This window comes from Balaenoptera ricei, chromosome 16 (genome assembly GCF_028023285.1).
Source record: "Balaenoptera ricei isolate mBalRic1 chromosome 16, mBalRic1.hap2, whole genome shotgun sequence".
Taxonomy (NCBI): domain Eukaryota; kingdom Metazoa; phylum Chordata; class Mammalia; order Artiodactyla; family Balaenopteridae; genus Balaenoptera; species Balaenoptera ricei.
In genome coordinates, this window is record NC_082654.1 from 24,307,220 (window position 1) to 24,323,210 (window position 15,991).

General features: G+C 42.2%; 1 protein-coding gene across 1 annotated transcript in view; it reads right to left on the reverse strand.

Annotated features, from left to right (window-relative positions):
• SORCS3 (sortilin related VPS10 domain containing receptor 3) overlaps nt 1-15,991 on the reverse strand; it is a 593,582-nt gene that overhangs the window by 26,849 nt on the left and 550,742 nt on the right. The window contains exons 17-19 of the mRNA XM_059899211.1: nt 9,584-9,697; nt 5,877-6,048; nt 3,055-3,241 (exon numbers count right to left, since the gene is read on the reverse strand). Of these exons, the coding sequence (XP_059755194.1) occupies nt 3,055-3,241; nt 5,877-6,048; nt 9,584-9,697 (473 nt within the window). The remainder of the gene's footprint in view (nt 1-3,054; nt 3,242-5,876; nt 6,049-9,583; nt 9,698-15,991) is intronic.

A 15,991-nucleotide genomic window follows, 5' to 3' on the forward strand; every position in this document is an offset into this window, starting at 1 on the left:
CAGGAGGGAACATAGCAAACTCCTAAAATTCTCACTGTCAAAGAGTGCTCTTTTTGATAAAAATCTAATAATCTGTGCGAGATTGGTTATTATGGGGGGCTAACAACTACCTTTGTTAACTAATGGCCCAAGATGAGGCCAAGAGCAGTTTCCACTATAATAACTGGATGGTAAATGCAGCCATGATTGATTTGGAGGGAATTATGAGCACGATAAAAGTTTCAAGGGACATTTCCTCCTTCACACACATAACCCACAGTATAAACCTGCTCCCTGCTGTTGTGTTTTTTTGTCACTGAAATACATTGGTCACTGTGCCTGGCAGGCAAGGCCCACTCTTGGCAGAATTAGGAACATGGGTGGGGCAGGTTGTTGGAAGAGAGGAAAGAAAATGTTTTTTCTTTGTCTTCATTTTTAAATGCAGCAGAAGTGTCAGGTAGAAAGTGAATAGGAAGTACTTAGTAGTTACTAGAGCAGGTAACATTCATCATGTGCCAGGCTGGGTGCTAAGTGGCATTTTGCACACTGTGCAGAAAAACATTGATGTTGACCTGAGATCATCATCTTTAGAAAGACCTGTGGGCAAGATTGGCCCTTTGCTGGCATCTGGGAACTTGGCTCTGGGAGTGTTTCCAGTCAACAGTGAGCTGATAAGAGTGGTTCACTCTGCCTAGACTGTTTTTTTTTTTTTTTTTTTTTTTTTACCAATTATAGGGTTTATTCTGAAAAAATGCTTTCCTCGTCTGGAATTTTGGTATACCCTAGGCAGAGGATGGCTACTTGACCAGTCCCCAATAAAAGCCACGGGCACTGAGTCTCCAATGAACTTCTCTGGTAAATAGCCCTTCATATGTGTTGCTACAACTCATTGCTGGAGGAATTATGCATGTTTTATGTGACTCCATGGGGAGAGGACTCTTGGAAGTTTGCACCTAGTTTCCTCCAGACTCTGTCCCACTGGCCTTTTTCCCTCTGCTGATCTCGACGTGTCTCCTTTCAGTGTAATAAATTATAGTCTGAAGTATGACTATATGCTGAGTCTTCATGAGTCCTTCCAGCAAATCACTAAACCTGGGAGGGGATGTCTTGAGGACCCCTGACACATACACATAATCCAATTTGATTCTCATAGCCTTGCTATAATCTAAGTATTAAAGGCGAGGAATCAGGGGTTTGTAAAGACTAAGAAAGTTGACTGACAGTAGACATTTCACAAACGGATATGATCAGAATTCAAACACAGGTCTCCCTTGCTCTAAACTTGGCTCATAAAAACCTTGCACACCACCCACCTGGGTTTCTGACCTGTTGCTTCTGACACAGAACTATTATTATTGGTGTGGTGTGGTTATCACCCCTGGGGCTATTGGTGGCCCGTTTCTCACAGTACCTTCCCTCCCTCGCCAGAATGTAAACTCTGCAAGGGCAGGGCCATCTCTGTATTGTTGCCTCCCAGTGCCTAGCAGAAGGCCTTGCATATATTAAGAACTCAACAAATAGTCATTGAATGAATTAGTGAATGATTGGGTGTGTTATTTGTGTTTCCTATTTATTGTTACAAGATCCCTGGGAAGCAAGGTGTCAGTTAGAATTAAGGCATTTTGAAACTGAAGTTCAGAAGACCCAGAGGAGAAATCATTTATCTCATGGTCATGTAATGTGGCATCTTTAAGGATATAACACATAAAATCTGGGTCTTTCTCCATGCACTTCCCCCATCACTGCTGGTCCTTATGCTACTATTGTGACCAGAATGCTAGGAGACCAGCTAGGTCACTGTTTGCCAGGGACCTTTTAAGTGTAGGTTGTTTATACAGTAGTGTTTATATCTTTACTGAGTTGTTAATTGAAAAGGTTCCCCTTGTTTTCACCTAGATTCTTTTAAAGCATTTAATTTTCATCATATGTAGCATATTACCACCCAAACTATCGTGGAGTATATAAGTAAGAACCATAGAAGTCCTTAGACCCATGAGTATCACTATAACGTATAGGAAACCAATAACAGCCCCTAACAACACTTCCTTGACCCAACATTCTAAAATCATATTAAGTTTCAGTTTATATGAGTCAAGTCCCAGGATAGCAAAGGCACAAAATACTTCCAGGACTAACACACAATTCTGGAACTTCAACTGTCGTTTTGGTTTGTGCCAAGCAACAGCCAATAGCCATGAAATACATTCTAGAACAAGAAAAATATGTTGGTGAGTTCTTAGAATTATTCACACCTGGGATAAACCTGAAGTAACCTCAGATGTAAGAATTAAGTTATTTTGTGTGTTCAGTTCTACATTTAAAACAATCTGGGCATGGGTTTCTTTAAGCCTTCTTCGGCTCTTCCAACGGAGAGAACAATTTACTTTTTTTTTTTTTTATAAATTTATTTATTTATTTTTGGCTGCATTGGGTCTTCGTTGCTGCGCGCGGGCTTTCTCTTTGTTGTGGTCCGCGGGCTTCTCAGTGCGGTGGCTTCTCTTGTTGCAAAGCACGGGCTCTAGGCTTCAGTAGTTGTGGCTCACAGGCTCTAGAGCACAGGCTCAGTAGTTGTGGCACACAGGCTTCAGTTGCTCTGCGGCATGTGGGATCCTCCAGACCCAGGGCTCAAACCCGTGCCCCCTGCATTGGCAGGCGGATTCTTAACCACTGCGTCACCAGGGAAGCCCGAGAACAATTTACTCTGATTTGTGCTCCCTTCACTCAGAGTAACTTGAAAATGAACCTGTGGCTGCGAATCAGATGAGTTCCCTCTTTCTCTATTTCAGGAGTATCCAAAGCAAAGGCAAGGGATTTTTACTTGAATGTGTTTGCATGCGCACACTTACTTACGTCAGAACAGAGGGGAGCTGAAAAGAGGGGCCAAGTGGTAATGTTATCCAAACTTTCAAAATAATCAGCCTACTTTAGTATTATGAAACTCAAACACAGATGAGGTCACATCTCAATCTTTTGATTGGGGTCATCATTTGCTTGGCTTGGAATCCCGGGAAGTCTGAACAAAGGGAGTTGTCAACTGGGAAGAAAGTAAGAGAGGCGATGGCTCATGCTACTTACAAACCACGTGCAGGAAGAGGACAGCTGTGTCTGAGCCCAGGTTGTTCTCCGCATAGGCCGTCACCTGGAAGATCCCCGCACTCTTGTACACGTGCTTGATGCCGTCCTCAATGGGACTGAAGTTAGCATAGGACACTGCAATCCCATCCCCAAAGTCAAGCTGGATGTTTGTCCTTTGGAGATCACCCTGAAAGGTAGAATAGCAGTTGGCCTGGGCCCATTCACATGGTCCAGCCTGACTCCTATTTGATACTTGGTCCTGTGCCTTCAGCATCACCCTTTGAGGCCCTAATCTCTCCCAGAGGGCTGAAACATCCTCGACACAATCATCAGACTCTCTCTACTGGGCACTATGAACAGGTACTATGGACCTATTGCCCCTGTATGCCCAAGCTTGCGGCAGCCTGATTTGGTTGACACCGGCAATTGTGGATAAGGTAGAGCCTCTGTGAAGCTATGAACTGGGGAAGCCAAGGGCTTCCCTGGCTCCCTCATACACATTGTTTAATAATTTCTCTCCTGTGTCGTCCTCCTCCTCATCATCGTAGTAGTAGTACTAGTAACAGCTAATACAGATGAAGTTTCTTTTCAGTTCTAAGCAATTAATCCCCTCACAACTCTATAATGTAGAGAGTATTACTGGACCCATTTCTAAAATGGGGACAAAAATAAATTAAGTAATTAGATCAAAGTCTTTGCAGCCAATACTGGAAGAGCCAAGTTTTGAACCCAGGCAGTCTGGTGTCAATACTTTCAACCACCATGCTATAATTATAATTGTCTAATGTCCCATTTTTTAGAATTTATTATTAGGTTCCAAGCATTATGCTAATCACATATTATATAATACCATCTTTAAAGTAACTCTATGAGATAGGATGATTATTTCCATTCTACAGATGAATACTGCATACCAGCTGAAACTAGACCTGTGCTCTGTTGACCTTGGGTTTCCCTAAACCTGCCTAAGCTCCCTCTTCCCTAAAGCCTTTTTTTAAAAAAATTATTTATTTATTTATTTATTTATGGCTGTGTTGGGTCTTCGTTTCTGTGCGAGGGCTTTCTCTAGTTGCGGCAAGTGGGGGCCACTCTTCATCACGGTGTGCAGGCCTCTCACTATTGCGGCCTCTCTTGTTGTGGAGCACAGGCTCCAGACGCGCAGGCTCAGTAATTGTGGCTTACGGGTCTAGGTGCTCCGCGGCATGTGGGATCTTCCCAGACCAGGGCTCGAACCCGTGTCCCCTGCATTGGCAGGCAGATTCTCAACCACTGCGCCACCAGGGAAGCCCGTAAAGTCTTTTTTGACCATCTCAGCTCACAGATATTTCTGCCTCTTGGGACACTAAGAGCCCCCGGGTGCTGCCTGAGGAGGTGATGGCAGTGGTTCAGTTGAGTGCATCTTACCATCCCAAGTTGATCCTTAGCTTATTAAGGGCTGATATTGAACCCCATCCTTTCTTGTCCTTCTCTCCACTATATTGGGCCAACACTCTGGATAAATTCAATTGAACCTGACCATCAGATAAGGATCCTGGATGAAAAAGAAGAGTCGGGTCTCTCTACTTATTAACAAAGATGGTTGATGGAATAAAAAGAGAAATACATCATTTTGGAATTATCTGCCCAGTGAATGTGCATTCATCACAGTTTGACTTTCTGTCTCTTCCCCTGTGGCAACCCAGATGTGAGTAAAATATTGATAGGTGCTACCTTGCCCCCCACACAATGTCAACTACCCTTGAGTTTATGAATATAAATTAAAGTGGAAATGAACTGAAGGCAATTCAAATGGATAAGATCATGGCTCTTCACATCTATTCAAGAGAAGTTTTTATAGAGCTGGTCCTGGAAACTCCCTAGTGGGAATGTGATAATCACCTCCTCTGAATATTAAATTTCTTTAATTCAAGCACCCAGTGTGTATGAAGCCTACAGAATCTGTCAGTCCAGGATAAGGAACCCTCACCGTCCTGTCCAGTGTGAGCCAGACTTTAAAGGTCTCTAAAGTATTCAGAGTTAGGGGAAAAACTCCTGGCCTGCTTTGGACTCCTTCCAAGCTCTCAAGAGCACACAGTAATTTGCATTTAAATTTAGATGGCTTTGTAAATCAGGCAAGTTTTCTTGCCCCGGCACCTCAGAAAGGAGTGCCTGAAAAATTCCCTGGTTTGGAAACAGATGAAACAACTCATATAGGAAGCAAGAAGCATACAGCAGAGTTATTTCTACCCTGGAATGAACGAACGCAGTCTGATTTTACTGCCCAGATTGCAGAAGACCTAAAAAGTGAACCAATGGAGCAGGTAGCTGATGGAAAATCAACTCAAATGACATTCTTTATAAAAATAAGTTTAAAGGGTTAGGATCACTTTCCCCCACCCTCACACTCGTACTTTCAAGACCCTTTGAAAGCCTTGTGGGCTTTTCTAATCAGTGGGATTAAAGGTTTAAAAAAAAAAAAAAAAGGAAAAAAATGTGAATTCCCCTCTTCCGGCAAAGTTTACAGTATACAGTCTAATGATAATAAACATTCCTCCAAAGATGCAGACCCTAAAGGGATACCTCAAAGAATATATTCAAATCTGCACCTGCCCAGAGACAAGGGGGCCCCACTTCTGTATAGTGAGATGAAGGGAACAGGGTCCCTAAATATCCCAAGACCTCTTTCACCCCTTCCATCTTCTCCCAGGAGTCTTCACTTCTCACCACTGACTTTGTTACAAGGACTGGTGGGAAAACGTGACATTTCTTCTCTTCCCATCTGGAAGTGGGCAATGACCTGCTTGTGAGTTCTGACCTCAGAGACGCAAGAGGGTCTCCCCTACCTCCTCCATGAGGATGATGAAGGTCGCATTGTGCCCCTGCTCTGCCACCAGGCGCCCATCGGTCGTCACCACGTGGAGGCCGTGAGGGGCTTTTCCCGGGCATATCTGGGCCTTGGCAGTGTACTTCTCCCTCAGTCCGTCTGTGCAGTTGTTGGACACGATCCGCCGGTACCTGAGAGGTATTGACCATCGTCAGTGGTGGGGTTTGTGCCAGTGTGTGCACCCTCGCAGGAGCACGTATGGCAGAGCGTGCAGGAGAACAAGAGTGAGACAGAGATTCTGCACAGCTGCATCTAAAGACTGAGTCCCAAAGACAGCAGCCATTTAGGATGCTAAGCAAACGGTGAGAAACCGCTATCCCTCCATCTCAGGAAGAGCAGCTCCTTAAACGTTATTATCGATCCTACCTGGTGAAACGCAGATCGGATCAGTGTCTAAACCAGGCAAGAAAAATCAATGTCTGGCTCACACATGATACAGGAGGGGACAGACCCACTGGACTAGGGAAGCAAGGAAAGCAGGTGCTTCTCTCTGTGATGGAGAGACTTGTGCCTACCTCCCTGAGGCCAGAAAGCAGCTAGAAGATCAGCCTTCTTCTAACTGTAACTAGTCAGGAAGCCTCTTCCGGTCTTCCCTCTACCCCCAGGACATCATGCCATCCCCTAATACCTAACAGCCCTTACTCTGGAGCCACTGGGCTCTTTTACAGCACATCTTCTCTCCTTGTTAATATTTCATTTCTCACTCATCACCAATGCCAGACTAGAAGCACAAGTTTGAAACTCCTATTTGATCCTGCTGTGGTAAAACTGCCTCAGAGAAGAAGCTTGCATGGGAAAACCTCCCCGTAAACGCTGTGACCTTCTAGGTTAAGGGCATCTTTGCGCACAGTGATGACATGTCATCTCGCTTGAGCACTGACCCCAGCACGTGAAGCCGAGAGCTTGCCCACAGCCCTGACCTGCATGACAGACTTTATTTCCAGGTACATCACTGTCTGTAAGGCTGCACAAAATCAATACTCTGGTAAAACCACATAAAATAAATGCACCACAGACACCACCACCACCACCACCATCATCACCATCGTCACATCTTCTTTCAATCTGTGTGTCAGGAGTAATCAACCAGTCCATCCATGTTGCCTTTTTCTGGTGGCCTTGAAAGCAGGTGAAAGCAAATTCCTTAGGAGTGATACTAGTCCTCCACTATCCCTCATATTTCCTCTCTTGCTGCCCCTCACATACTGCTGAATTACCAGCCCCACATCTCCATCCAGAGATCTCAGGAAGATGTCAAGCAAATGCTATATGTAGTTATTGCCTCATATGCAATTACAATATATCCTCTTATAGATGTATCAATATATTATCATGATTATTTTTAATCAGTCATCGATTTTATACACATCAGTGTATACATGTCAATCCCAATCGCCCAATTCAGCACACCACCATCCCCACCCCACCGCAGTTTTCCCCCCTTGGTGTCCATACGTTTGTTCTCTACATCTGTGTCTCAACTTCTGCCCTGCAAACCGGTTCATCTGTACCATTTTTCTAGGTTCCACATACATGTGTTAATATACGATATTTGTTTTTCTCTTTCTGACTTACTTCACTCTGTATGACAGTCTCTAGATCCATCCACGTCTCAACAAATGACTCAATTTCAATATATTATTTTTAATTGTCAACTGAATTCATAATGGTTCTAGAGCTGCTCTGTCCAATAAGCTAGCCACTTTCCACCTGTGGTTTCTGAGAACTTGGGTTAGTGGTGTGTGTTGAAATGATAATATTTTGGACATACTGAGTTAAATAAAATATATTATCAAAATTAATTTCACCTTTTTAAAAAAACTTTTTCAGTGTGGCTATTTTAAAATGTTAAATTACATATGTGGCTCGTATTATAGTTCTTTTGGTCAGCACTGGTCTATATAATCAAACTTTTCTAACCTATATTTTCTTGCTGAGCTTTAGTCATTTAGAAGATATTGAGTTTTACCTATGATAGATATTTTGGTGGGTATCATGTCCTAATGCACACTTGATATCACCCAACTCTTCAGCCTCAACTGGCCAGCTGGTTGACGGTTTGTACTATAAGCCAACATTTAAGCAACCTGGAGATTCACTTGTAGTGAATCTTTTGAAAAAAATGAATAGTTTTTCCCTTTCATCTTCTTGGTTTATTTGATGGCTACTTGGGGTTTTGGTACACCTAACTTGCTTAAACTTGGGTCTACCTACACATGTCACAGGATCATATGAGAAGCCCTAATGCAATTATCTTCCAGCTATGTCCAGGTATGTTCTGGCTGGGAATTTGGTGGCATAGCTGATCTTCTGTGCCCATTATATTCCTCTTCCTCAAACTTCCTAGCACTTTAGTCTCTGACACCACATGTCTTGAAGTTTCATGCTGCTGGATCTGTAGTTTGAGTGGCTTAAATCCCTAAGACCATTCACCTAAAATAAAATGACATCAACAGTGCTTAAACCTCAGCTCAGATCCCAGGAATAGCTCCCTAAGAACCAAATTTTTGACTAAAAAATGTATGTTTCTCAGAGTATCTCAGACCACTCAATATATCTCTTCCATCATGTTTTTTCTTCCTCTGTAGACATCAGTTGGGTAGATAGTACCCCTACCACTATTTTACAACCAAGTAAGGTAAAAGTACTGAGCTGGTGAGTAACTTGTCTGAGATGTTAGAAGATCCATTGGAAGAGCTGAGACTGAATTCCAGAGCACTTTAGTCCCTTGCTACTCAAAGATTAGTGCTAGGACCAGCAATGCTGACATCGCGTGGGAGCTTGTTGAAATGAAGAATCTCAATGCCACTCTAGATCTCCTAAATCAGAAGCTGTATTTTAACAAGATCCCCAGGTGATTCACAGCACATTAAATTTTAAAAAGCACTGTCTCAGACCACCAATCCACTTCCCAAATCTGTTCTAGGTCATAGGAGTGGCAAAGGAAAGGGGAAGACAACAGATCCCCAAGGAAAATTTTTTCAAGCATCTGAGTGAGTAAGTAATAAGTGAACAAAGAGAGAAACATACATAACTTGACAAGTACAGAAAGTGTGCCTTGACCTTCTTATTCCAGGAGTTTCTAGGATGGGACTTTTGACTTTTCATTCTAAGTTTTCATCATCAGTCTACAAGAGCTTCGGTTCATCTATCGCTAGAAAGCACTGTAGTATCTGCACATCACTAGTGTTAATTTATTTCCATCGGGGTCTGGAAAAAAAGGTGGCATCGTTTTCCAAAAGAGAAGGTCTGATCAAATAATAGCTATGGTATTTCAGAGGCAAATAGCAAAAGGTACTGAAATCTGGGTAATCAGAAATCTCTTTTTTTTTTTTTAACACCTTTATTGGAGTATAATTGCTTTACAATGGTGTGTTAGTTTCTGCTTTATAACAAAGTGAATCAGCTATACACATACGTATGTTCCCGTATCTCCTCCCTCTTGCGTCTCCCTCCCAACCTCCCTATCCCACCCCTCTAGAAATTTCTTTTGATGTTCCAAAAAAGCTAGCTTCAGCTAAAGAACCCTTCAGCTTTCCTCAGAAGCCACCTGTTACAAACAAACTCTATCTACACTCCACTTTGCTTCAGTAGGAATCCTCCTTTGATCCCAACTTAGGGAAATAGGGAAACAGTGAGTGGAGTTCCTTCAGGTGTTTTACTTACCCAGTGCTGTTAAGGTAGCTTTGACCAAGGCTGCAGTCCTTTGACGGGGATGCTGGATTGTACCAGAAAGCTGGGACACAATGGCTTTCTCCATGTCTCTCATAACCATAGTCACTGTCGAGAAAATAAATATTGCATACTGGTGTAGATGCACAAATGTGAAAATACCCACAGGCACACACAAACACATCCCTTTAACCATCCCCAAAGCTGCAACACATTCTTTAAATATTCCCAGTGGGGACAAATATTCATACTTTGAAAATGGATTTTCAGATTTGGAAATAATCCCAAAGTCATTCGGAGTTCAGTGTATAGAAGACGTAATAGATTCTCAGATGGAGAGTCCAGGCTTAAAAAAGTATGGATGTACATAATGTGGCAGGTACACTGGCTTGGAGTGGGTGTGAGGGATGCTGTAAGCTTAAAAGTATATTTTGGATCACAGTGGATTTACTGAAATAAGTAGATGACAACCAAGAAGATGACTTTAAAGGTCAAGATTTATTTCTGTGTTCGGATTCCACATTTTATTCCAAAATGGACTTCATTGATCTTATTTTCATTTTTTCTGAAATTCTCTCCCAAACAAATACACACATTTGCATTCACATATACACAGTCATTCAAACTTTTCCCAACTGTTTATAACACAGGTCCCCTGTTTCCTTTAGGAAAAAACAAAACACACACACACACACAAAACCCCACAAAAACTATACTGTAGCTCTTCTCCATGTTTTTGTAAAAGCCTAGCCATAGTAAAATGAAGAAACAAAGTCTGGTATGATTTTCTGCTCCTTTCCTCCACATTCCAAAATGAGGAAGTCATAGACCAGTGTAGGAGAAGAGCTCTCCCATCTGAAATGTGAATGGTGTTGCCTTCCTTCTTGGACTTTTATAAAACTCCCAGAATCATAAATTCCAGGGTAGAAAAAGAGCAACAAAGTAGGCATTATTCCTCTTGTAACCAACCCCAGGTCATTGAACGTGGCTTAAATTGGCAGGAGGAGTCATGCCTCCAAGTCAAGCACCCAAAGATGTCCTGAAACCCACAGACAGGGCAGAACAATCTGGACATTTGAATACTGATCCACTGAGTGTTAATAAAACATAAAACAACAGGAAAATCGCTCTCTCCAGACCCACGCCTCCTTTCTTTTTCTGCTCTCCTATTCTTTCAGCCAAGATTTAATTAAAGTCCAATGAAAATAGACGCAAATTGTCTATGTGGGTAACGAGGATAGCAATGAAAGGGAGACAGAAAGAAAAGTTTAATTCCACATTTATTTATTACTCAGTATGTGCCTTGTCCTGTGCAGGAAGTGCCATAATCCTTATCCTCAAGGGGTTTTCAGTCTTTTGGAGAGAGGAAGACAACATGCCTCAAATCCAACAAAAGAACAGAGTAATACAGTATCAAGCAGAACACAGCATGATACAGGATGAAGCAGTACAGTTAAGAAGTACCAATTGACTGATGAGATTATATAAATTATCTTCTCGGTTTGACCCCACCCTACCTTGTCACCACCTTCCTCCAAACCAAACTCAGGCCAACCTTTAACCCTCTTTGTCTTTGTCTGTGTGATGCCCTGGGCTTTCGTGTTGTTTTCTTTTTTTTTTTTTTAATATAAATTTATTTATTTATTTTGGCTGCGCTGGGTCTTTGCTGCTGTGTGTGGGCTTTCTCTAGTTGCGGTGAGCGGGGGCTACTCTTCACTGCGGTGCGCAGGCTTCTCATTGCGGTGGCTTCTCTTGTGGTGGAGCACGGGCTTTAGGCATGCGGGCTTCAGTAGTTGTGGCACGCGGGCTCAGTAGTTGTGGCACGTGGGCTCTAGAGCACAGGCTCAGTAGTTGTGGTGCACGGGCTCAGTTGCTCTGCGGGATGTGGGATCTTCCCGGTCCAGGGCTCAAACCCGTGTTCCCTGCATTGGCAGGTGGATTCTTAACCACTGCACCACCAGGGAAGTCCTGCCCAGGGCTTTTGAAGCACTCTACCCTTTTCTGTTTCAGGTGGTTCCCTATGTATCCTTCTTCAATATCTAGGTCTGATGAAGCCATTCTTGCTTCCCTGGACCAAACCTTCATGGTCCTAGCATTTTAGAAACATCAAGGCTACAAAAGAGCAAACCCTTCTGTTGGTTTTGTTTGGCAATATAAGCGTCTAGAATAGGATACTGAAGGTGTTGAATAAATATTTACTGGGTGAATGACACTCTAATTACATTTTTAAATGACTGCACAAATTATCCCATGGCATCTGGTCTATTTCTGCAGGGAGACTGTGAGCCCATGGTTGACTTCCCAGTGTGGACCACAGAGAGAATCCCAGGTGCTCAACAGATGCCTGTGGAGTGAGTGTGAGCTTGAGTCATTGCAAATCGCTACACGGAAAGGTGAAGGTCAAGACCAGCTTTGATATGGCAAGTTTAAATGAAACTGGAAGAAAAGGAGAAAGGGACATGTCTGTCAAGGTAATCTTTTGCCATGCCTCCCCCGATCAATGATTGGAGATCTTCCAGCCTGAGAGATCATATGGACTCAATGTTGTGCCAGCTGGTAACTGCCCATGAGAGCCAACTTAAAATTCGAGGAATTTTGCAAGTTAGTTATTGGTTGTTAAACACAACTATTATCGAAAATTAAGTTATACAAAATTTCAATTAAATAAATTATATTCAAAGGATAATAAATACCAAAAACACAGAAATTCCTCATTATTTTGCTGATTATATGCAATAAATATTATATATAAAATGTCACTGTACATCATTTTATTATTTATGCTCTTGAAGTCATTTATGTCTATGTATCCATACAGTAAATACATAGCTACATGTTGTGCTTCCTAATTCTGCATTCAATGATGTCATGTTGGTAACTTGAATCAGATATGGTGGGAATATTTACAGCAATCAGCAAACACTACTAATCAGGGCTTATTTATTCGTTTCTTTGTTCCCAGAGAGCCAGTGGTTAAACATTTTCCAGTACAGCAATGAATATCTGATTTCTAAGCATTATTTATCTGCAGAAAGATTTGGGCTGTGGTGTGTCTGCACTACTTCTAGAAAATTCCCTGCTTCCTTTATGAGGTAAATCTATTGAATGTCCTGTGAATCCTAAGAAATATTAGTAATCTCTGAAGGAAGGGTGTTCTCCTAAGCAGCTCTGGGAAGGAGAGAAATGTCTTATTTCTCCTTGCTAAATGTAACCATCTTTAGCAGTTCTGTTCAGCTCTGATACCTGTTAGTGATGTAGTAATTTAAAAAGGTGCATCAGCCATGCTGCTTTGCCCCAAAGAGAAAAAGCACCTCATTAATATTTAATAACATTAATGGAAACATCACTGGCTGCCCCCAAGCTATGGACTTCTTCATTAACTTCTGCTAAATGTATATTAAAATCTCTCATCCTGCCCAAGCTCCCTCCCAGCTCTGGAGTTTTTATGATGTCAGCAAATAAGCAGTCCCAGCTGCTGCTACAGCTTCTTGAGGACAGGTGGTTTTCTGTTGAATTGTGACATTTGGAGAGAATGTACCAGAAAGTTTGATTTGCCTCTGGGAAGTAAGCTGCCACAGCTTCTGCAAACACACAGATAGTTTCCTTTAAGAAATAAGTCACCTCTGTGGTTTTCTCGACTATAAAAGGTTTTAGAACTTCTAAAAGTTTATGGGAAAACTTGCCCATTTAGGACACATAGGGACCTATGTGTCCTCCAAGTCCCATCCAGGGAGAAGCCTCAGACAATCCAAAGAAGGAATAGACAAGAAAAGGTTCAGAAATCAAAAAGCTTCTGCATGTCAGAATAGGAAGGGACGCCTGTATTCCTTGGGTTCAATCCCCTCAGTTGACAGATTGGAAAGGAGAAGAAAAAGAGGAGAAATGACTTGTTAAAGACTGTACACACCTGATGATGTTAACCAAAGGTGATAATTGAGACTCCTGATCCCTGGTTCAGCATTAGTACAAGCCCATGAAACACCCATTTAATCAGTAGGGAGGGCCTAATGTCATTCTGAGCCTCTTGGAGCCATCCAAGAAGTCATGGTCTCTGCTGGCCCAGTGGTAGGGTGTATCCTACTCTCAGACTATGCACTACCCCACCATAGCCTCATCGACCCCAGTTCCTCCATTTCCCCATTTGGGAGCTGCAGTTCTAGGATGAGTGTTCCACAGGTGTCTCTGTCTCATTTTAGGAGACAGTAGAGCACGCTGGGTTTAGGACCAGATAGAGGTTTTTGGCAGCCACAGCATGAACACTCAGAAAAGAGAAGCAACCACAACAAAAACCACAACAAAAACAATGGACTAATAATTAACATCATCATCATTTGCTAAGGCATAGCCTAAATGGAGCTATAGAGATAGAAAGATAATTATATCCAAACCATTTCAGAAATTGTTTGAAAAATCAAACAGTCATCGCTCAAGTGTCTCTCCTAATCTAACCCCATGCTATCCATCTGGCCTTATCCCTCTATTCATCAACAACCTTCATATATCTGCTTTCTTGGATGTGCTGCCCATTTTCCTCATACTTATTCAGCAGCAAGTCTATACAGCTCCATCACCACTTCCTGTAGGAAGTCTTCCATCATTACTCCAGTCCTCAGTGATCTCTTTGCTCTGACCATTCCTAGCACTTGCAGGTAGGACCAATGCTGTCCCACAGAACTTTCTGTGATAATGGAAATGTTTTACATCTATGCTATCCAATATGGTAGCCACTTGCCACATGTGACTTCTGAGCACCCAAAACGTGGCTAGTGGAACTGAAGAAATGAATGTTTCATTGTATTTAATTTTTTTTTTAATTTTTTAATTTAATTTTATTTTTTTTTATACAGCAGGTCCTTATTAGTCATCAATTTTATACACATCAGTGTATACATGTCAATTCCAATCACCCAATTCATCACCCCCCCACCCTCATACCCCTGCCGCTTTCCCCCCTTGGTGTCCATACGTTTGTTCTCTACATCTCTGTCTCAATTTCCGCCCTGCAAACCGGGTCATCTGTACCATTTTTCTAGGTTCCACATATATGCGCTAACATACGATATTTGTTTTTCTCTTTCTGACTTACTTCACTCTGTATGACAGTCTCTAGATCCATCCACGTCTCTACAAATGACCCAATTTCATTCCTTTTTATGGCTGAGGAACATTCCATTGTATATATGTACCACATCTTCTTTATCCATTCGTCTGTCGATGGACTCATTGTATCTAATTTTAATGCAAATAACCACATGTGGCTAGTGGCTACTATACTGTACAGCATAGATCTGGATCATGAAATTCAGCACCCAATTATACTCTATTATTTCCTGTCATCCCTTCTTTGCATCCAATAACTCTGGCTAATACATCTTCGATTTTTCTACAATGCCTAGTCTATAGAAAAAATATGCTAGATTGGGCCCTATATGCAGAATACTAAAGGTTGACTAGATTTCAGACGTGCCTGAATTTATGTACTATGGCATCCCAAATCTCTTCCCCTCGTTGTTCTACACTGCCACTTGATAAACTCGCTCTGTGGATCTGGAGCCATACTGGACATGGAAGGTAAACACTAAGACATAGTGAGACTTTGGGAATTCCCTGGCAGTCCAGTAGTTAGGACTCCACGCTTTCACTGCCAAGGGCCTGAGTTCAATCCCTGGTTGGGGAACTAAGATCCCACAAGCTGTGAGGTGTGGGCAAAAAAAAAAAAAAAAAGACATACTGAGACTTGAGACTCTGGAGTAGCATATTATTATTTTGAATGAGTTACACTTAACCTCTCTTGTCTCGATTTCTTCATTTATAAAACGCCTATGATAACAGACTCTCCTTCCAAGAGCTGGTTGGGAAGATTAAGTAAGTTAATCCATCTAAAAAACTTGGCACCTAGTAGGTGCTCAGCAAAATTATTGCTGTGTGAGTGGTTGGATGAAGGAGTAAGAAAGAGAACAATTTGGCATAATCTCTGGTCCAACTTGGTTTCTCACTGAACAAATGCATTTGGACCTCCCAGGGGGCAAGTACTTCCTAAGAGCCCTCATAGGACTTCAGAGCAGCTCCCTTTTCTGACTACTCACTAGTTTCTGACAAACTTACTTCTCACGGAGGATTTGCTCCTAGCCCCTCACCAGTGCCATGATGGAGGTTGCTACAGAGAGGTTCTGTACAGTAAACATGAGGCTGGGGGATTTGTGAGGCCGTTAAGTAGAAACATCAATATTTATGTAAAATTCATACTTGTTACTGACACCCGCTCTGGATGGAAGGGTGAAAGTTGCGAAAGTCAATGGTGCTCTACAAGTAAAGGCATCAGAATCTATAAAGCCTTCCTTCTTAAGCAGAGCGGTATGGGCAGAAAACTCCTCTGTGAACCCAGGCTGCATTCCTTAACTT